Raw genomic sequence first — 22,323 nt, forward strand, 5'->3', positions numbered from 1 at the left:
CTAGGAAATTTGGTCTCAACAATAGCCTAATAATAATAATAATAATAAACGCGTAGTAATCCACAATCGTAACAGTAGTTTGCATATCTTTTTTATGTTGACAGACACAATGTGACTGGCTGCATTGGCAGATTTTGGTAAAGCCTCCATACTGACTCACCGTGTCGTGTTTGCGGTAAGAGCGCGCTGAAATCTCGCGATATTTCGCGCAGTGCCCGCTTGACCCTGCCCTGTGTCTCGCGCAGCTCCGTATATAAAGGCAGACGACTGGAGAAGACGGACGGCTGGGGAGCAGCAGCCCTGGGACTGTGAATAAGACCGTAAACAGCTGTGTTTTTATTTACAGAAACTTTAACCGGCAACTTTTTAAAACGTTTTAAATGTTTCCGTGCTTTTTTTAAATGATTTTTGGGGTTCTTGCTTGATACTCGCGGTGTGTTTCCCCCCTCACTGCGCTCATAATGGCGAGCTCGGCTAACTCGAACATAGTGGTAAGGATCAGACAAACGGCACTCATACTCCAAATCATCACACACGTGTCCAAGAACTGTAGTTAGACGCAGTACCAAACCCACACATTTAGCATTCGCAATAAATAAACATACTAGACACGTACACATCAGATCTGATCCATGTGAGCTCTTTGTAGGGAAGTGTGTGAGTGTTTGCTGATAGAGATGTAACACGGCTGGATCTGCTGGAGGAAATATATCTGCTCTGATCCACTGCATTAAACTTTATTAACTTAACTTACGTGTTTTAAAACGTATTTCTGTTAAACTAACACGGGCTTTGTTACATTTGGCCTCGGCCGTGTAAAAAGCTGTGTTTGATGCGAAAAATAAATTGTCGTTTAACTCGATATATTAGTTTGTTGCGAAAGCACCCTTTTTAGTTTTATCCCGACAAATGCATCTGAAATTAAACCAAATCAGGCGTATTTATCAAGTGAGCGGGCAGAATTGTGTTTGTTGTCCTGCGTGTTCGAACGAAAACCTTCCTACATCACATCAAATTTTATTTTTACGAGTTGTACATTTCCCCCATATTACCGAATCCCATTTATATGAGCCCAAAAATGAGCCGATTATTACTATAAAACCCGTTCGCGGAGTCCTCACTGCGGGCAAACGCTGTGTCATCATGGCTACCGTCGCTGTTCGCTGTCTGCGCTTCTGACCCTCCTTCTTTTGGGCGCCTGGTTTTATACAGCCATAGCGGCGCTCTAATATAGACTCTGGCCGGGATGGGAAGGTGCTACTCGGCTCTACGTCACGGACTCTGCATATAAACACCAGACCGCGCTTTAAATAGTGAGCGGACGGGCCGCGCGCCACGGACAGGACGCGACACACACCGCGAGCCTCTGCCGTCTTTAGCTGAAGCATATCAGCGCCATGGCGATGGTGGTTTCTCTGTGGGCAGAGAAAGACGTTTGTTTGCCTATTCCGGATTGACTTCTGCCGGAAATGCGTGTGTGTGTTTTTGTACGAATGTTTCTTTTCTCGGTTTCGTTGAGTGCAGTTGACCGCGGTCACGCTATTTAAAGCGGATGCGTCGCGAGCTGCAGCAATGCACACGTTTTCTGAAACATGTGTCTATTTATAGTGCTTCCACTCGGGTCCAGTTACCAAATAGTGATTGGGAAGTCGGACTGATGTCCGTGGGTCGGTGGTGAAACAATGTAGCGCTTTTTTAAACGTAATTACGTCATTCTTTGTGTTCCTGAAGCGGTTTTTTTACACCCTCTAATTCCAAACTGTCAAAGAAAGTCACGTGTGTAGGCACATATTACCGTTTATTACTTTCCATTACGTATCGTTTTGGACGTTTATTTTACCTAAGTAGAACCTAAATATATTTACAACAAATATTTAAATAATTACATGTATTATAAACGTTTACAACAATGCCAAAATCAGTTTACTGTTTGGCTGAAAAATGGTTTAATGGTTTAAAACCAACCCTCATGTTTGTTGATAAAGTTGAAAACATTACCAGTGTGTTTTTTCGAACACTTCTGCTATTAGACTAGTATGCCCGGTACACATTGTATGATTTTTGGGCTGTCCCAGACAAAAGATGACCAGTCATGATGGTGATTTCTGTGGTCGTGACTCCTAAACAGTGGTCCTACACTGAGAGAGGTTCAGAGACGGCCTTTGTCACGGTCTTGCGACCAAAGATAGCCTGCAATTAATATTCTGACATTGTCAGAAATATAGCATGATCATCTCACAGTCTGTTTGTTTGCTGCTGTGACCAACGTCTACTGACTAGCCAATAAAAATGCAACATGAAATGGCGTATTGATCAATACGACATGACGCTAAAACTTAAAACTACGTTACTTACCTCAAGCTCCATTTGCAAAATTGGCATGCTAAGTCGGCCTCTTTTCTCAATTCATGACCGTGTCCATATACTCTACTCTTTCGCTTACACTTTTTTTTTTTTTTTTTTTTTTTTTTTTTTTTTTTTTTTTTAGCACACACAACCACAATTGCCAGAGTGTGATTCATCATGCTCTATTTGTTTACCACTAGCACATGCTGATGACATTTTATTCTTCCATACAAACGTCGTAGCCTTTGATTCAATGCGTGTCGTCATTGGTCATACCCAAGTTTATTAGATCCATGTCGTACAGTGTGATTTGTAATGATCTTATCGGATTGCCAAAATCGCACTGTCTGTAGCAGGCATGACAGACATTTTGCCTCATCAGTCAATCACTGTTCACACTTCAAGTCAGCTCATTCATTGATTCTCAGCTCATTACAAATCATGTTGGCAAGAGACAATTCTCAGTTCACTGAGTCAGCAAGTGGAATCAAGGACTGATTCAGTCCGGTTTGTAAACAGTCTATTGATCTTGTTAACCAGTTCAAACACTTCCTTAAAAACATACATTCATGATATTTTGTAATTTAGTAGTTAGAAGGGTTTACATCTTGTTTGCTTGCATTGTAGCCTAAACTGTATAGATCAGTAATGGAGGATGTCATCAATGAAGTCCGGGAGCTTTTCCTGGACGAGGGAGTGGATGAGCAGGTCCTGATGGAGCTTAAAACGGTAAGATGTTTGCTATTATGATGAATCTTAACGTGCCGACCAGATCGATGGTTGATTTTAAACCCGCATCTTTCTTCCTGCGCAGTTGTGGGAGAGTAAGCTGATGCAGTCGAAGGCGGTGGATGGTTTTCATACGGAGGAGCAGCAGGCTCTGCAAGCTCAACAGGCCCAACAAGCTCAGCTGACGCAGGCACAATCCCAACCGCAGCAAGTCCTCCTGCCTCCAGCGCAGCAGGGTGAGGCCTGCTCTCACGCTTTTAGAAATGGAATGAGTTAAAGGCTTTATTGTCATTGGACTGCTGTGCAAAACAATGAAATGTGTTGGTATCCCACGTTCTCAGACATTCACATAAAATGTAACAACAACAAAAAAGCCCCACAACAGCCAGTAAATCTGCTGTTGATTGTCTGATTTCTCAGCTCCTCAGCAGCAGGTCATTGTTCAGGATCCTAAGATTCTCCAGCACATGAGCGCGACAGGGATGGTAAGTGTGCTTCACTTTCATGTTAGTGTTTGGAATAATAGTGGAACGGTTGGTTTCCGGTCGTTTTTTCATTAGGGAATTGATTTGTAAAGATACCGTATTTTCCGCACTATAAGGCGCACTTAAAAGCCTTTAATTTTCTCAAAAAATGACAGTGCGCCTTATAATCCAGAGTGCCTTATGGATGGTGAACACACGTTCACCAAGACGGGGAGACAGCGCCGGGCGACTTACGCCACTATCTGCCAATGGATCGTGGATGCCTGGGCTGATATATCAGTCTCAACTGTGATCCGAGTTTTCACGAAGGCAGGAATAATCTCTTTATTCAGCCGGCTCACATACCTGTATTTACTTCCTGTTTTCAGCCGAAGTCCACAGTAGTTGATTGTCGAGTTTGCGTGCGATCAAACCTCCTCCGTGTGTTCAACATCTGATTCGGATGAACTATCCATTTGAGCTGATATTCCCAGAACACCACACAGCACCGTCATCGGCTGACAGTCTGAGTCTCCACTGTTGCTTAGTTACCAATGATCGCGCGCGCACTCGACAATCGCCTACTGTGGACTTAGACCGAAAACAGGAAGAAAATACGGGTATGTGAGCTGGCTGAATAAACATTATTTTTATTCATATCTTTCACATTTACTGCAGTCAGATTCACCGTGTTCACTCACATGGCTGTGCACTTGTAATGACACATTAAGGTTGTTAAGAGGCTAAAAGCAGGTTTAAAACTTGTCCCGTTTAAGTCAACAGGGTGCGAATTTTAAAAAGAGGCTAACATGGTGTAGGCAACACCGGTTTTTGTCATTGTTATCTGTACTGACAGCACTCCAAATTTACAAAAAAATGAGCTCAGTGTTAAAATTGACCGGAGTTCTCCTTTAACGTTTGAACAACGTTACCATGGGAGTGAACGGAGTTGTCAGAACGCTTAATAAAGTTTGACTTTATCTGACTGTTTTGTTGACATTCCCTTTAGCACATCTAGTGGATGCATAACGCAAACCCAGTCAAACGTTTGACTGCAGTATCTCATGCACCTTATAATCCGGTGCGCCCTATATATGAAAAATGTTCTAAAATAGGTCATTCATTGAAGGTGCGCCTTATAATCCGGTGCGCCTTATAGTGCGGAAAATACGGTAACTTGCAAACCACTGAAGACTGTGAGGTTAATCCATTGTATATGCTTAAGCATGCATTATTTTAACTTATTTTTTGGGGGGGGGAAATCAGCGTTTAGCAATGGGTAAACCAAAATTACCCATGATTCTGCTAAGAAATGTCCGCCAATCAGAGCCTGCCACTCCCATAAAGCAGTGACCCCTGTCACAGACAAGGCTTAAGATAATCCCAGACTAAAATGCATGTTTGAGCTCTTTAAACTGGAAGCAACTTGCAGTGACTCATCTTAAAATGTCAGTGCCATTGTTTTGTCTCAAGATGCACATCAGTATTTTTTTAAAGGCACGTTTATAAAAGCTACTTAAATGTCCTGATTGAAATAAGGTCAAATCCTTGCTTAATCTAAGCCCTGTCACATGTCATGTAGTAGTAAATACAAGACAGACTCCAGCAACAAAGCGATTGAGATTACAAGATGTTTTGAAGTGCCAAATTGTGGAAAACCCCAGAATTTGCATTGATTTTCCTTGTGATCCTAACATTACGAAAGTGTGGATGAACTTTATTTTGAACAAAGTTCCAGTCAGATCGCATCAGTAAGACTTTGTTTGCTTCATTTGACTGCAAATTCGTGCGGATCTAAGCCATTCGCTATAATCCTGAGTAAAAGCTTCAGTGAGCGACATCATCTGTTTTGTTATCAGTAAGGCATTACATGTTACGCTTGATGTAAAACGACACTGCAAATGACAATGAATACGTTTTTCACTTGTTCAAAAAATGAACGATGAATAGCCTATAAGAATGACGCAACAAACAATGGTATATTCATTCTTAAACTCTGTATACATGAAACGCCAAGTTATCACTGTGGTAACTCCAAGTACTTATGCTTTATAAATGTTGGTAGTGGCAAATAAAGCATATGTAATACACATGTCAAAACTACGTAACAATATTTTTCAACATCGGAAGTTTTCAAAAGAATAACACTCGTCAAATGGATGGGACATTGACAATTCTTTTATTATGCAAAACTGTTACCCAATCATAGAATTAGGTGTTTACTTCCAAGTCTTTAATGCGGCACACCCATCAAAACTGAGTGTTTGAAGGAGTCAAAAACAGGATAGAAAATAGCTTATTTCTTCTAAATTGGGATGGTTTTTTTTTTTATGTAAAACTCATGATAACTTAAATGGACCTCAGAGAAGATTATAAAATTGTTCAAAAATGCAGCTTATGACTCATTTTAAAGTCGTTAATTACAGTCTTTGTCTGATACTTTAACAACTTCCAATCCAAGTCTGTAATTTTGTGATTCACCATGTAGCTTGTTGGTTTGGTTCATGCCATATAACTCTTTATAAGCTTCTTTAAAATCCCTATGGGAAATTTTTTTTGCAGAATTAAGGCCACTGAAACAGTGGGAGGCCGCTGGCCAGACAGTTACCGTTACTCGAACCCAGAAATCTGCCAGTCCCATTAAAAATGAATGACTTCAGCGGTTTGGTCACTGTAGTTGCCTGTATATATGAACACCCGTTTAAGATCAGCGTCAATGCCAGCAGGAGAACAGATGGAATGAGGGAGGAGTTTTCCTGGAAAATGGTTTAGACGGCGCTGGGGACTTTAAATTAGATTACATGGCAAATTCCAGTGAAGGATATTGTTCTCTCTCTCTCTCTCACTCCTGCTCTACCTGATAATTAATGTATGTGTGTCTCCTCTGTGGATTCAATTCCTGTTTCAATCTTCTGTTCCACTAGAGTGCAGCAGCCACAGCAGCAACTTTGGCTTTACCCACAGGTGTAACACCATTTCAGCAACTCATCACACCTCAGGGTAAGACATTACACTCTGACACGTATCCCGTAAGGCAATGGTTCTCAACCAGGGGGCCTCAGCAAACTTCCAAGAAGCCTCAAGGTGACTTAAAATGCCATAAAATAAGGTCAAACAAACTATATTCACACCAAAACATGCTACAATGTATTTCAGTTATTTTAATCCATGGACGCTCCTAATTTCTGAAAAAAAAAAGAAAAAGAAAAAAGAGGCCTCTGGAAGGTTGAGTACTAGCCGTATGGAGACATGTTGGTTTTTCGTTGGAGCTGTCAATTGATTTAAAAAGGTTACACAATTATGTAAACAGTTGTTTTTGAACAACTGTGTCTGCATAATTAGTTTATTAACACATATGTGTGTGTAAAATATATATATATACACTCACCGGCCACTCTATTAGGTACCCCATGCTAGTAACGGGTTGGACCCCCTTTTGCCTTCAGAACTGCCTCAATTCTTCGTGGCATAGATTCAACAAGGTGCTGGAAGCATTCCTCAGGGAGTTTGGTCCATATTGACATGATGGCATCACACAGTTGCCGCAGATTTGTCGGCTGCACATCCATGATGCGAATCTCCCGTTCCACCACATCCCAAAGATGCTCTATTGGGTTGAGATCTGGTGACTGTGGAGGCCATTTTAGTACAGTGAACTCATTGTCATGTTCAAGAAACCAATTTGAAATGATTAGAGCTTTGTGACATGGTGGAAGTAGCCATCAGAGGATGGGTACATGGTGGCCATAAAGGGATGGACATGGTCAGAAACAATGCTCAGGTAGGCCGTGGCATTTAAACGATGCCCAATTGGCACTAAGGGGCCTAAAGTGTGCCAGGAAAACATCCCCCACACCATTACACCACCACCACCAGCCTGCACAGTGGTAACAAGGCATGATGGTTCCATGTTCTCATTCTGTTTACGCCAAATTCTGACTCTAACATCTGAATGTCTATACAGAAATCGAGACTCATCAGACCAGGCAACATTTTTCCAGTCTTCAACTGTTCAATTTTGGTGAGCTCTTGCAAATTGTAGCCTCTTTTTCCTATTTGTAGTGGAGATGAGTGGTACCCGGTGGAGTCTTCTGCTGTTGTAGCCCATCCGCCTCAAGGTTGTGCGTGTTGTGGCTTCACAAATGCTTTGCTGCATACCTCGGTTGTAACGAGTGGTTATTTCAGTCACTGTTGCCCTTCTATCAGCTCGAACCAGTCTGGCCATTCTCCTCTGACCTCTGGCATCAACAAGGCATTTCCGCCCACAGAACTGCCGCTCACTGGATGTTTTTTCTTTTTCGGACCATTCTCTGTAAACCCTAGAGATGGTTGTGCGTGAAAATCCCAGTAGATTAGCAGTTTCTGAAATACTCAGACCAGCCCTTCTGGCACCAACAATCATGCCACGTTCAAAGTCACTCAAATCAACTTTCTTCCCCATACTGATGCTCGGTTTGAACTGCAGGAGATTGTCTTGACCATGTCTACATGCCTAAATGCACTGAGTTGCCGCCATGTGATTGGCTGCTTAGAAATTAAGTGTTAACGAGCAGTTGGACAGGTGTACCTAATAAAGTGGCCGGTGAGTGTATATATAAGTTCTATATATTTGGAAGTTGTTTTATTGATGGTAGATTTTTACATGTGACATGCAGTGCTCCAATTCTCTACTCATGCCTGTTTCGTTTGTGTGTGCTATTTGGCTACGTTCAGACTGTCAGTCCAAATCAGATTTTTGTGCATTTCTGATTGAAATCCGATCAGATTTAGCTAGTGTGAACAGCAAAAATTAAGAAGTAATTTTTTTTGTTTATTAATCTGTTTCGATCTACATTCATATGTGGTTTGAAATCCTATTCAAATCGCATTTCTGTAAATCCGTTTCAGTCTGACTGCTCTGATCAAATTTCGGATGGTTTGTGACTTTCTCACGCAACACAAAGTAAACGTCAGACGTTGTTATAGGAAACATTCTGAAAGTTGCTGCAGAAACAAGGTTGTGTTGTTGCAAAGTGCCTGACAAGCAGAAAATGACTGTATAACGGAGACATGTTTTGAGACCAGCGGAGTCGACAGCACGGTCCACCAGCATCCTATGTTTCTGCCGCTGCCTCTGAAGACGCAGTAGTCCAGGCATGTTGTAAATAAGACAACATCTGTATTGGAAAACCCTCCATGTTGCGCAACTACCAACGCGACACAGAAACCAATGTGGATATTTCAGAAAATTAAAGTGCGGCACGGACACACAAACCGGATCTGAACACTTACGATACACGATGTGGATGTCAATCATTTTAGATCGGTTTCCAATCAGGTACACAAAATAATCGGATTTTGACTGACAGTGTGAACGTAGCCTTTGATCCTTACTTGACTTATTTTTTTATTATGTAACGAGTATTAAAAAAAAATCATACTTTTTTGGTTATTCTTTACAATAAGTTTCATCTGACATTAGTCAACATTAACAATACTTCTATAGCATTTATTAATCTTAAAATTAATTGAACAAACAATTGTTTTACTAGCTAACATTAACAGATTTTAAAAATGCCTGTCACTTTATGCAGTGCCATTGAAGTCACTGAAATCTAAATTTACTTCTGAATTCAGTTTTTATTTTATGGAATGTTGCAGTGTTCATTTATAAATGTATCCACGCACATCATTATTTTATAAAATAAAGGAAAAGTGTCCTCAATCTCTTCTCTGATTAAACCAGTGTGAGGGCTGGGCAAAAAAAGTTGACAAGTAAGAGTTTCAATCAACCTGTCTCTTAGATTAAATAAAAGTCCATATAGTTTGCAACGCCCACATTGTATGAACCAATCAATTCCAATAGAATTTTTTTTCTTTTCACGATGCCCATTTCATGCTGACATTAAGTGCATGTTAACACATCAAGTTTGAAAGCCCTAAAAAGCGTCTCTCTGTTGGCTGTGCAGGTCAGATCCTGCAGGTGGTCCGGGCTGCCAATGGAGCTCAATACATCATCCAGCCTCAGCAGCAGATGGTGTTGCAGCAGCAGGTCCTGCCCCAGATGCAGCCTGGAGGTGTACAGGCCCCCGTCATACAGCAGGTCTGTGCTTCATACCCTTCCCAACACTGACTCATTTGTTCTAGTCCGGTCACTGGATCCTGCAGGGTGTGTTGTGGCGCCGTCTGCACATGTATGTGTGTGACTTGTTTCACCGTGTCAGCAGAGGTCCTTATCATAGCTAGCCAATGCAAGAGGCCTGTCAGCTCTCTTGTTTGTTTAAATGATAAATATCAGAAGTGATAGAGGACCGCTCACAGGAAGAGATCTGGAAGCAGAGCAGGTTTAGCGGTTGCAGTGTCTGGTTTATGAACTGTTATACGTTGTAAAAATCCATAATTTATAGAAAAACCGCAGCTGTGGTTGCCAAAGCTTTACCATCGGAAAAAGTTGGTAATATTAAGTTTTACAAATTGATCTTAAATGTACAGTAAAAAACTATTTAACTCAAAACAAGTAAATGTTTTTCTTTTTTATTAAATCTTTACTGTTTTACTTACAAAATAAGTATGTTTTTAAATGTTATTCTGATTTGTTTTTTGTTGCTTTTTTTACTTGTGTGGTAAAGTTATGTGTAATACTTTATTTACTTAAAAATATAATATATTATATGTACATAAAAACAAGTAGCCTAAATAAACAGCAGTTACACGATTGGCCGGATTCACAACGATCACGTGTGTTTCGAGGTCATTCTGACTTATTCTGCTCAGCTGATCCTCACAAACTTGTGTTTATAATGGTAAAAACTCATGTAACCTTCATGTTATATTGTCATGTTTATCAAAATAGATCAAACTGATACAAAATAGACCCACTTTATTTGCATTAAAATAGTATATAGGCTTATGTTGAACTAGTACACATGGCTCAGGACTAGGGTTGGGAATCGTAAGAAATTTTTCGGTTCCGGTTCCGCCAAACGATTCCGGTTCCGGTTCCCATTCAATAAAAATTAAAACAACTAATACAAATAGTAGTACGGGGAAAATACACAATCCTTTTTGTGTTTTATTTCTGATACTTGTCAAATGAGTTTAACAGACTGGCAATGTCAACAAATGCAACATATTATTTAGCAATAATTTTTTCTGAAGGAAAATAAAAAATGTTGCATTCTCAAGGATAATTTGGGACCTCTCCTATATCTTATTGTATCTCCAGCAGTGGAATACCCTCTCAGAAGGGGTAGAATATGCTTGAACACACATGTAAGATCCAGACAGGTGAAACATAATATTTTAAAATCGGTTTGAATGATTGATTCATAAAAACTAGGGATGGCCCGATACCATTTTTTTTTTCAAACCGATACGAGTATTTACATTTGTGTACTTGCCGATACCGAGTACCGATACCGATATTCGCAAAAGTAATAGGCTCCCAGAAAAGAAGACGACTATTTTAGAACACAGGTTAGAAGACTGTTTTTATTTTCTTCTCTGCTCGTTTTAACAAGTCTAAAAATAAATAAAAATTAGTAAAATAATAAATGTATTAACACACAAACCACTGTTAATTTAACATAAAAGCAAGCAGGCTACTGCGTGCATGGTCTGGCATGACTGAATGCGCGCAAAGTGCCTAAAAGCTGACAGTTCATCGCGATCTCACACATCTCTGTTATTATCAATGAAGCTGACTGCACAATCAATCTTTCATAATATCCACACTTTGTTTGTTATAATTAGAGGATTTGCCAGCATACAGAATTCAGCACTGAACAAAAAAGTCCGTTTTGAGCGGTGAGGGGAGTCTATCTTAAATGCTTCTGATTGGCCATTGCGTTCCAGAAATCAACACATATGTCTGTGATTGGCTACATCGCTCAACGCTGTAACCATGTTATGAATAGAAACTGTCCTGTAAATCGTTTCTATTTTGTTGTTGTTCTTGTTGCTTTTCTGCAAGAGATTAATAAAAATCTTTTAGTTTTTATGTTTTATTCATAGATATTTCTAGTTTGCGGGAGTCCCGCGAATCGTTTTATTCTCCCGTAACCCGCACACACAGAGTGAGTGCATTACCGCCCGCGCGCGCGCTCGGCCATCAGATCTATGATGCGTCTTCAGATGTTTAATTAGATTGCTGGTGTTAAACGATGTACTTTCTTTCCCTCCTCTCGACACCTTAGCTGAACATAACTCACAGTCTGCCTTGCTGTTGTCATCGTCCCTTATCTTGAAATGAGCCCAAACCGCCGACATTATACTTTCCTATGCCTCAGTTCACCTCGACAAAGCACTCGCGGCGGCCAGTTTCGTTTTGCAAAATGTACGTGGTATCGGTGCGTGGTATCGGCGAATTTTTATGAGTACGAGTATATTAGGACAGTATCGGCCCGATCCCCGATGCCAGTATCGGTATCGGGCCATCCCTAATAAAAACTTAACTTGTTTCCTTACTGGATTAAAGTGCTCTAGCAGTTAATAAACAGAAATGCATGCGTCTTGCGGAAGAACATTGTAGCCGGAGCTACTTCTCTATGTTTATGTCTATGACGCGGGTGAGTCACGCAGGCACTGGGCTACTCCGCAGCAGTGCCGAACCGACCAGTGTAAAGTAGTCCGAGTCTAAACGCTTATTACAGCCTTACCGTAGTGATTCAGGATAAGACAAAAACACGTTTTGAAAAAAGGCATTCATGATGTAATCGCTCATTATATACATTTTGTAAATTCTGAAGCGAATTTGTTATTTGAAGCGACTTTCAAAAGGTGATTAACTGTTTTGGTTGCTACAGTAGACATCAGTGTTTATTCTCGAACTATAAACTTTTATCTCAGTACTTCTGTGATCATTTGAATATTTTTAACACAGAAATATTGATACTGTGTTGTTGAAAAGACTGAAAGTAAAGCTAGCTGTTTCATGTAGAACTGCTCTCTCTGGGTCAGCGACAGCGCAAACAGATTTGAATGTCCCGGTGTGAAGTTTTTGTCATTTAGGAATAAGATCGCGTGGGTGTTTGAATCGAGATCGTTTAAAGATTAATGGCACAGCTCTACTGTCTTTATTCTCTCTCTCTGCGTTGATATCTGACGCAAAAAAAATGTAACTTGTTATACGAATAGCGCGAGGGACAGTGCATTCATTACCATTTAATATTCATGTGGTGAGACGTCGCTATTAAAGGATAAGCTCCCAGCACTTCGTCCACACATCGCATCAGAACCGTTTTCGGAACCGAAACTCAGGAATTTCGCACGGTTCCGGTATTTTTGAAAAAACACTACCGGTCCTGCATAAGAACCGGTTCTCGGTTCCCAACCCTACTCAGGACATTTAACCATGGTGTTAACCAGTACATAAAGTATTGAATGAACAGTGTTTCTGTTCCTTCTTGAAAACATCTGTGTATTTGACGACATGTTGCATTTAATCCACTTCATATATGATACGCATACACCTTGTGAGAGTCACTACGGGAAGCAGAAAGTGTCCCCGACTTCACGTTTCTGCAACCGGTGGATCTCGCCCGTCGGTGGAAGCCTAGTATAGTTCAGCTCAAACACACCTAATGTGTCTCTCTATCTATCTATGCAGGTGTTGACTCCTCTTCAGGGAGGCCTTTCTCAGCAGACCGGAGTCATCATCCAACCACAGCAGATTGTCCTCACAGGAAATAAAGTACAGCAGAACCCTCAGGTCAGCACAACCTCATGCCTCCGGGATGACACTGATGAACGTGTGAGGGAGTGTGTGTTGAGAAGTCTTGCGTGTGTTTAGGTCATGCAGGCGATGGCGGTTCAGCAGGCACAGGGAGCTGCGCAGATACAGGCTCAGGCTCAGCCTCAAGCACAGCCGCCCCAACAACAGACACAGCAGCAACAGGCCTCGCAGCAGCAGCCGCCCATGATGCTCCAGGTGGACGGAGCAGGAGACACGTCCTCGGAAGAGGACGAAGAGGAGGAGGACGAGTATGATGAGGATGAGGATGAAGACAAGGAGAAAGATGGAGGCGAGGATGGCCAAGTGGAGGAGGTACGTGCTGGACAGGGTGCTTTTAGTTCTGATCCTAGACCAGTCTTGTTTTTTTTTTTTTTACCGTTCTGTCTTTTAATTCAGGAGCCGTTAAACAGTGGGGATGATGTCAGCGATGAGGAAGACCAGGAGCTGTTCGACACAGAGAACGTGGTGGTCTGCCAATATGACAAGGTTAGTATTTGTAGGTAACTTCTGTTACCTCTCTTGCTAGTTTGCAATAACTATCTTTTATTCCTGGAATGAAGTGTTAAAACCACAAGGAAAGACTCCAGAAAATAGAATTATTTTTGAAACCCTAAAACCGTTTTTAGTTAAACGGTGTTGTGTAAACGGCCACTTAATTATTTAACATGGATTTTAGTGTCACAATACTGCAATTTCTATCTTTGATATGAGGAGCTCTTTTCCAAAACGCCATTTAAAAAAAAAAATAGTTTGTCATGTCATTTTGCTGTGTTCTGAACCTATTCACTGCTCCATCAATGTTTCATGCCAAATCGCTATATTTCCTTGTTTAAAACGTACTGCAAGATGCAGTTCTTTTCCAAACCGCGATAAGTGCCAAACCTATTTTTAGCCTTAACGCGATAAATCCTCTCTCGACAAATCAGAATTCAGTGAGCGTTCTACGCAATCCAACATCGGCGCGCTGAACAGAGGTTTGTTTGTTCATTCATTCCTCAAAATGAGTGCTTTAAACGGTGATAACACTTTTGATGGCCTTGATGAGCCAGTGAGACCTACACCTGGGGTAGATGCTGCTGCCAAAGGTTTCTGTTTATAATTTCTGCCAAAAATGGCATTCGACAATCAAGGAGCAAAAGTCGAAAATCGTTCGAAAATCGAAATCTTTATTTTATTTTTATTAATCAACTGTTTTCTGTGTGTCAGTGTCTGCAAAGATGAAATTGACGATCAGCATCTCTGTAGTGAACGCGCCTAGAGAGAAATGCATGTAATGGATTACATAATCAGAGAGTAGGCCTATGCTATTTTCGTTTAATTGTTTGTTTAAAGACATTTCAAGCTTTCTATATAGATATATTTCTCATGTCTGTGAGGCATACGATGAATTTCGGTTAATTTATGATGAGATGCGCACCAGTTCACGTGATCCATGTCACGGCGCCTCCATGTCATGATTATATTGTCTATTTGCTTCTTATTTATGAAATCCAGGCAATTGGTTGATGAGAATTATTAAAATTAAGATACAATTTATACAAAACGAAATTCACTTTAAAGAAAAGCTTTCTACAAAACAAAACTTAATTAAGTGGCCAAAATAACCCATTTTTGGATTTTTCTTTTGTGGATTTATAGCGTTTTGAAAAAAAAAATTTACTTTGAATTTATCATCAACAATATTGTTGTTTGATTTAATAATCATTGTTCAACATGTTCAGACTGAGGGGAAAAAAAAACATTTTAGCAGGCTAAATTGAATATTCACAAAATGTGTGGGTCTAGGTAAAAAAATTAATTTTCCTGAAAACTATTGAAATGGATTTATCGCGTTTTGGAAAAGAGCTCCTCATATGATACCTTGGAAAAATATTCGAGACCATTTTCGATACCTCAGGGAAAATATTTGTACCTTAATATTTTGATAATTTGGGTTATTTTGTTGCAATGGCTTACACACAGCAATAAGCCATGAAAAAGTAAATTTGGTACTGTTGAGCTGTTTGAGGGGTGGCTTTATGAAAGCGCCACTTATCAGTGGTTTTGGTGTGAGCGCGAAACCTGTGGGAATGAGAAATTATGTGCAGTACCCACAACCTCGCACTGAAATTCAGGACCTGTAACACCAACACTATTCAACCGGAGCGAGTGAGGGGAGGCGGGTGTGTATCAAACTGTCAATTCGCCATCGGAAAGAACCAGCTGTGAGAGCGCACAGCTGGTTTTGGTGTATTGATACCGCAGAAAATGAGTATTGGAATGGTTTTGGATATTTCAGTATCGAAATATCGACAATTTTTTACAGCACATGATTTAATGAGTGAAATTAGACATTGCATAGGAAAACAAATTCCACCCGTAGACATTTAATTCAAAAAATCTTTTTTTATTTGTTTTGTTCAAACGATATTCATACAATATCTTTTGCTTCAGATCCACAGAAGTAAGAACAAATGGAAATTTCACCTGAAAGACGGGATCATGAATCTGAACGGTCGGGATTACGTGTTCTCCAAAGCCATTGGAGATGCAGAGTGGTAAAAAGAGAGGAACAAAACCCAAAACTGTCTACACTTAAGGCAAGACACATCAAGACCTGAAACAATGTATCAGGGGATTCCCACTTCGGGGGGCTGAAGAGTAACGTCCCAATGCTACTGTGCTGTTTGAGCGATATCTGCACAAAATAATGTGCCATCCAAGAGATTCCCCCCTCCCCCCTTTTAAAGATGGCCCTTTTACCTGTAGAATTTCACAGGAGTCCATAACTTCACTTTTAGAACAATATTCTTGCCCCTCAGATGTATGAAAATATTAGGCGCAGGGAGCCAATTGAGTCGACTCTGGTGTGTTAAGACGGCCTTTTTACTGCAAGCGTACGTGTTTGTTGGTGATTTCCGTAGCTAGATCAGCCATCTGAATCCTGTGTAAAGCGAACGGTCCGACACGACGACTATTCCATCACCATTTGCCACCTTCTACAAACACTAAAACGAGCAACCAAGAACTGTGTTCCAGTGATTTCCTTTCATATTTCCGATGTTTTTAGACCTTTGTATGTTTAACAGCAGAGATACCAATGAAAACAGGCGAGTTAAGTGTAACGTTGTCGATCTCACTAAATTTGTTGACGTGTTTGTATGTCTGTCATGGGTTTTTCTAACGCTGTACTCTGGCTAAAGATCCGCTCTGTCAGTACGATGCATGTTTTTGGGCAGTGCATCACGGAGCTTGCGTCGTCCCGCGTGTGTTCGTGTGCAATTATTGCGTTTGGTGTCAATGAAGTGCTCGGTCAGACCACCCTTCCTACTTTACTTGCGGTCAGGCTTCTTTTACACATTTGTAGTTCGTATTTATTCCTGAAGCTCAGGCAGCATCATAATTTGGGGGGATGAAACCGAACTGTGCTCTTAATGAAAGAAGTGCTCCTCTACTGAGGAGGATTTCACCCTGATTCTGTGCATTGTGGATCTCTTTTTTTTTTTTTGTCCCTCCATTTTGTTTTATAGTATTTAGTCTGACCTTTTAAAGCCGTGCCCTAATACAGTCTGAGAAATGTGTGTGGCGTTCTGTGTCCATATGTTCAGCAGTTGAAAGTATTGACATGTTTTGTTGATCATGTTCATGCTAAGATTGTTCGATGAAATGGCTTGGACTAGTTTGGGATTTTTTTTAATTTTATTTTACTGTAGTTCTTCATCTTTACGCTCCTTGTTTGTGCCTTTCAGATTTATTTTAGATATCAGGTCTTGTCTAAAGGGGAAGAGCCTTTAACAAATCCTACAAACTGTACATTTGGCTTTGCGTTTCTAATGGTAAATAAAGAATATTCAGAACTACTGTCATGTGAGGGAACTTCATGTATGTTCATATACTGTTTTACCAATCAAACTGCTCTGTCTCTATGATTCTCATCTCTATGAAGGTTGTGTTATGTTAGTAGAGATCTTTAGTGTTTTGTTTTATTTTTTGCCTTTGCTGAACTTTATTAAAAGCACTATTAAAATTGACTCTCTTTGTTGAGTAACATTGGCCTTTTGCAACTTGTCTCCTGCTGATCGATAATGCCTTGAACTTTTTACTGAAGATCTATAATGAACTATTCATCACTGCACGTTATTTTAAAGTCTCTTAATATATATATATATATATATATATATAATGGAAAGTAGCCAAATCATTTTAAACTGCTTTAGGTTTGGCCTCAAACCCTCATTTACACAATCCAGCCCCCCCCCCCCCCCCCCCCCCCCCCCCCCAATTTTGAAAAAAGCCCCATCCTCTTCTTTTATATATACTATCCTTTAAAAGTTTGGGGTCTGTAAGATTTCATCTAATATTTTTGAAAGGTCTCATGCTCACCAAGGCTAAATTTATTTGATCGAAAATACAGTAAAAAGTGTAATATTGAGATTTATTCCTGTGATCAAAGATGTATTTTCAGCATCATTACTCCAGTATGTCCAGGAATGAAGCTTGATTTTCTCTCTGCTGCAGATGATCTTCCTGAATGCATGTTGTGCTTTACTACAATGGTCCACTAGGTGGTGATATTTCCTATAAAAGTAGTTGCACTGTTAAAAAAAAAAAAATTCATTTAAGGCAGGAACTCTTTTTTAAGTACAATCAACTTGGATGTTTAAGGCATTTCAACTTAAATTACATGAAATGTTTAAAATCTTGTGTAACTTATAAAAATAAGTTAAGCGATTTTCAACCTTTTTTTTTTTTGTTAAATGTAAAAACACGTTATTACTTCATCATATTTTTTACAGTGTATTGACGGTTGACCGTGTTTGAAATCAAAATTATGTCACTTTACAGTAATGAATCAGTAGATATCTATAATAACTATAAATTAACACTCAGCTTTGCAAACTGCAGCAATATTGATGATGATGATGATGATTGGTGGAGCGAAAGGTGGGTTAAAAGCCTTTATTTTACAAGTTAGAACAAACCATTGAGGGAGTAACCCTAAAAATGAAGTTTCTCTTTTGGCCTTTTTAAAAATTGTCTTCTCATACCTACATTAACTTCTTCCCCAGGCAGGTCATAAATGCTTCATCTGCAGTAAAACCTCACTCCATTTCAGTTCCACACCTCCCTTCTCCTGAATCAGCAGTTTTCTGCTGCAGGTCTACAGCGTTGCCACTGAGGTTGATTGAGCACCATGTCAGCACACGTCTCTCACTCTCCCATGGGTCCTCTTTCCTCCATCACTTTGTCTGGGGCTTTTCCCTCGAATTTCCAATCGTGATCCATGTCCTTATACCTATGACTTCCTTCACCCCATCCATTCCCCTCCTCTGAGGTCACGATGCCACACAAGTCTACGTATATTCACCATCTGGGTTTATATGCCTCATCAATCTTCACACACACTCCATTAGGCTTCTAATGGAGAGTACAGCTGTGTTGATGCCTCGGTTTCATATGAATTTTACACCTACAACACCATCAGCAGATTATAATGTCTCCCACTCTCTTTAATCTAGGTATGTTATGGTGTGTTTGAGGAAAGTACAACGGTAGCCCTGAGCTTTTATATTTATCACTATTTACACCCACTTTACAGCTCTTCAGTGTCCTTTGACACCCTGGCAGGTTGTTCACATGTATAGTGCTGTGTGTTGAAGTGTATTTTTCCATGTGGACATCCTAGTCCAATCCTAGTTTACATTGAATACACACGTAACACAATGGTTATGCAATGGAGTGACTGGATGATTCAAACAGTAGCAGAAACAACACAATAGTCAAAAATGTTATTTTGGATTCCATACTGCAATGATAATATTGGGATTCAGTTCGGGAGAGTTACAGATTTACATTTGACCGAAACAATAATTTTAACTGCCCAGATAGTTGAAGTAGTCTCCTAAAATTACATGGGCTGTTAACTAGTAATTTGGATTTCGATTCCTCTGTGACTGTAAATCTTTCAAATCCATTCACCAAAAAGATTCATTCAGATTCGGTCACAAATCGTTCAGTGACCTTGAAGTTACATTATACCAGTAGATGCAAAGGTTACACTTTATTTTAAGGTGTCCTTGTCACAGCTAGTGCAATTATAGGCTACATTTATTGAGTGATATTAATTAACAACATATATGGTTAGGCCGGGCAATGTAAAATATTGTTTCCGATGCCAACATTAAAAGTGTGCCTACTGAGTTTACAGTTTTATTTTTACAGTAAGTCTAGTTGGCGAACTTTTGATGACGAATACCAGTCATTTCAATATGAATCCGTGAAAGGGCCACACAGAAAAAAATACAATAACAACACAGATTTTGCTTGTCACGAATTTGCCGTGTTGACCAATAGGAAAGCTGCTTCGATTAAAAGTGACTTTTCTTTGTGTGGTGCTCATGCGTTAAGCCCCGTTCACACTACAAGCGACCAGTGGCTGGCGATGAGGTCGCTAGTGGGAGTTCCCACTACTGGTTGCCTTTAAGAATGACATCCAATGATGTGGAGAAGGATCATACGCGCTCCGCTCCTATTGGTTGTCGATCCCGAAACTCGCTCCTCATTTGCATAAAGTTAAACAGATGTGAACGTTAAAATCGCCCCCTGTACACTTATAGTGCACTATTTAAAGGGAAAGCCTTATTGTGTGGAAACCATAGTGGACATCATCAAGTGCTCTCATTCGATCCTATTAGCCTACCGCACTAACGAGTGGCCACCACACTTAACGGCTAATGCACTATCTAGGCTAGGCATGCACTGTTGAGGGTTGCACTGAATTAATTCCACGCACTCAGTTGCTGAAATCCCTCACTCGTTTTCATTCCTTAAAGTGGATTAAAGCAGGGAATATTGAATGAGGGTATGGGGACAATTTATTGATACCGTTGCGAAATCCGCATGGTGACATGTTCAGCCTCGCATCATGTCGCATGAAAATCCAGATTGCATGGATGTCAGTTGAGATGGTACAAAGGTAAATGTGACTGCACCCTACAGGTGAGAATTGTAAGATAACTCACAATTGTGAGATACAAAGTCTAATTCTGAGGGGGAAAAGTTAAACCATCAATTCTGACTTTATAACTTGCAATTGTAAGAAAATATCAGAATTGAGCTGACTTTTTTCCTTCAGAATCAGAATTGCGAGATATTAACTCTCAAATGAGGGGGAGGGGCGGGGGGAGTCAGAATTGCGGGATATAAACTTGAAATTGCGAGGAAAAAATGAGCAATTGCGAGTTTACACTATATCCCGCAATCACGTGAATTTGCCACAGACTAACAGAAAGTGCTTCAAACATACGAAGCTTGTGTCCGCCATGGAATTAAAATAGGCTAATTAAAAGATAATGAGTTGACTGATTTAGACGAGCAACAGTAGCTAAATGAGTGCACCTTAAGTGTACTATGAGTTACTGAGTGAATTGTTCTCTCACATGATTATTAACAAATGAATTGAGTTATGAATCAGAAAAAAAGTCTTATTAGCCTACCCTTAAATAAAAGACGTTTGGGTCTATACTAAAAGACTGCAGTGGACAGCAAAGCATGATCAATATTCAACCATTTTGTCAACTCCTGGGCATTTGTATCATTGCTATTATCATTGCTGGTTGTAAACAAGATTGGCTCGCATCTGAAATGAATGAACAACATGCTTCTGTCATTCAGTATCACAATGAGTCTTGTTCAGAATCGAGACACTGAATCGTTCGGTGGAGTCGTTTCTTCAATAGGACCAATGAAATACTTATTCACAACCTTCACTCAAATGCGTTTTGCTTGGTTTAGTCGGTCATTGAGGTGCGGTCACATTTGGTGAATTTCTGCAGCTGAAATCTAATCATTTAAATACTAATCTGCTCAATCAGGAATTTCACGCAAGGACGAACGCAGATGAGATATGGTGTACGGTGTTGATGACAGATCGAAGATAGTGGGGAAGCTGTCCTGATTTTCATCTAAAGTGCAATGACTGCTCTAGACCTCTCTCTTGTTTCTTCTGAGAGGACATCAATACTGGTAGTGGAATAAAAAGGCGTCTCTATCTACGTCGTAACCGTAAGATCAGACTTGGCTCACATGCTGGCCAGTGACCTTGAGGGTTTAATGGCCTTGGAGGCCGGGACACGGTGCAGTAAAGCTAAACTGATCCTGAATTTTAGAACTGAAAGACACTGGTTGCTTCAGACCGGGAGAGATGAGACGAGGAGAAACTGACATCAGACAGTATACGATACGATATGGGCAGCGGCCCTGTGGTTAGGCCGACTGTTACAAATACACACTCACACACATGCATGTATGCATGCATCCCAGGCTTGTCTGCAACATTTGAGACAGGAAAGAGCAAGGTGATATGCAACATGCACATGCAATGTTTTAAAAAAACGCACCCATAACCTTATATAAGGACATAGCCATTACTACTTCATACATGCCAAAGTAATGCATAATAATGTTACAGGGATTGTTCACCTAAAAATGAAAATTCTGTCATTATTTAAGGCGTCGATATACTCGCGGGCGATGATCTTTTCTGTCCTTTGCCTAGAACAGACACCCTAAAGCTTGCGGTGGGTTTTCTGGGGGTGATTGAGAATGAATGGGGTAAAGTCACGTGAAAGGAGGCAATGCCTACATCGCGCTATGATTGGATTTGATTGGTTATGATTGGATGTGATTAGTTATGATTGGATGTGATTAGTTATGATTGGATGTGATTGGTTATGATTGGATGTGATTGGTTATGATTGGATGTGATTGGTTCGTGCGATAAATCCCTCCTCTTGTTTGTGCTTGTCCACGAATCAGTCTGAATGAACAAAATAATGGTGTTAATGGGTAGACCAATTAAAAGGCAAGTAAACAACTATATGAGCCATATGAGCTTTTTCTGGTTTGGGTGAAAATTGTGAAAAAATTGAAGATTAATACCATGAATGCTCTGTATGTTCATAAAAAACAGCACTTTCTGAACAATATCACCACAGTTTTTGACATATTTTTTCTATAATTTACTTAACTTTGACACATTGGACCAAAATGTAATTCCAAACCTGACTGACTTTCTTCTGTGGAACATAATTT

The 22,323-nt window shown here is 40.2% G+C and overlaps 1 protein-coding gene across 2 annotated transcripts; it reads left to right on the forward strand.

Annotated features, from left to right (window-relative positions):
- The first annotated feature begins 243 nt into the window (after positions 1–243).
- gtf2a1 (general transcription factor IIA, 1) lies at positions 244–16,080 on the forward strand. 2 transcript variants are annotated; one of them, XM_056262739.1, is made up of 10 exons: positions 244–491; positions 2,974–3,075; positions 3,161–3,311; positions 3,496–3,560; positions 6,464–6,539; positions 9,488–9,621; positions 13,126–13,227; positions 13,309–13,563; positions 13,648–13,737; positions 15,685–16,080. In XM_056262739.1, exons 1-10 carry the CDS (start codon positions 462–464, stop codon positions 15,790–15,792), a joined length of 1,113 nt encoding a protein of 370 aa, XP_056118714.1. In that variant the 5' UTR covers positions 244–461; the 3' UTR covers positions 15,793–16,080. The 2 variants fall into 2 exon arrangements, with proteins under 2 accessions (XP_056118714.1, XP_056118715.1); XM_056262740.1 differs by lacking the exon at positions 244–491 and adding an exon at positions 2,506–2,853.
- Positions 16,081–22,323: the final 6,243 nt, after the last annotated feature.

This window comes from Rhinichthys klamathensis, unplaced genomic scaffold (assembly GCF_029890125.1).
Source record: "Rhinichthys klamathensis goyatoka isolate OS25496 unplaced genomic scaffold, OSU_Roscu_1.1 h1tg000196l_1, whole genome shotgun sequence".
NCBI classification, from domain to species: Eukaryota; Metazoa; Chordata; class Actinopteri; order Cypriniformes; family Leuciscidae; genus Rhinichthys; species Rhinichthys klamathensis.

Excerpts from the sequence above, each read along its gene's own strand:
- gtf2a1 (XM_056262739.1), top strand. The coding sequence starts at position 462 with ATGGCGAGCTCGGCTAACTCGAACATAGTG. Across the intron at positions 3,312-3,495 it reads CCTGCCTCCAGCGCAGCAGG|CTCCTCAGCAGCAGGTCATT; the intron begins GTGAGGCCTGCT and ends CTGATTTCTCAG. Across the intron at positions 9,622-13,125 it reads AGGCCCCCGTCATACAGCAG|GTGTTGACTCCTCTTCAGGG; the intron begins GTCTGTGCTTCA and ends CTATCTATGCAG.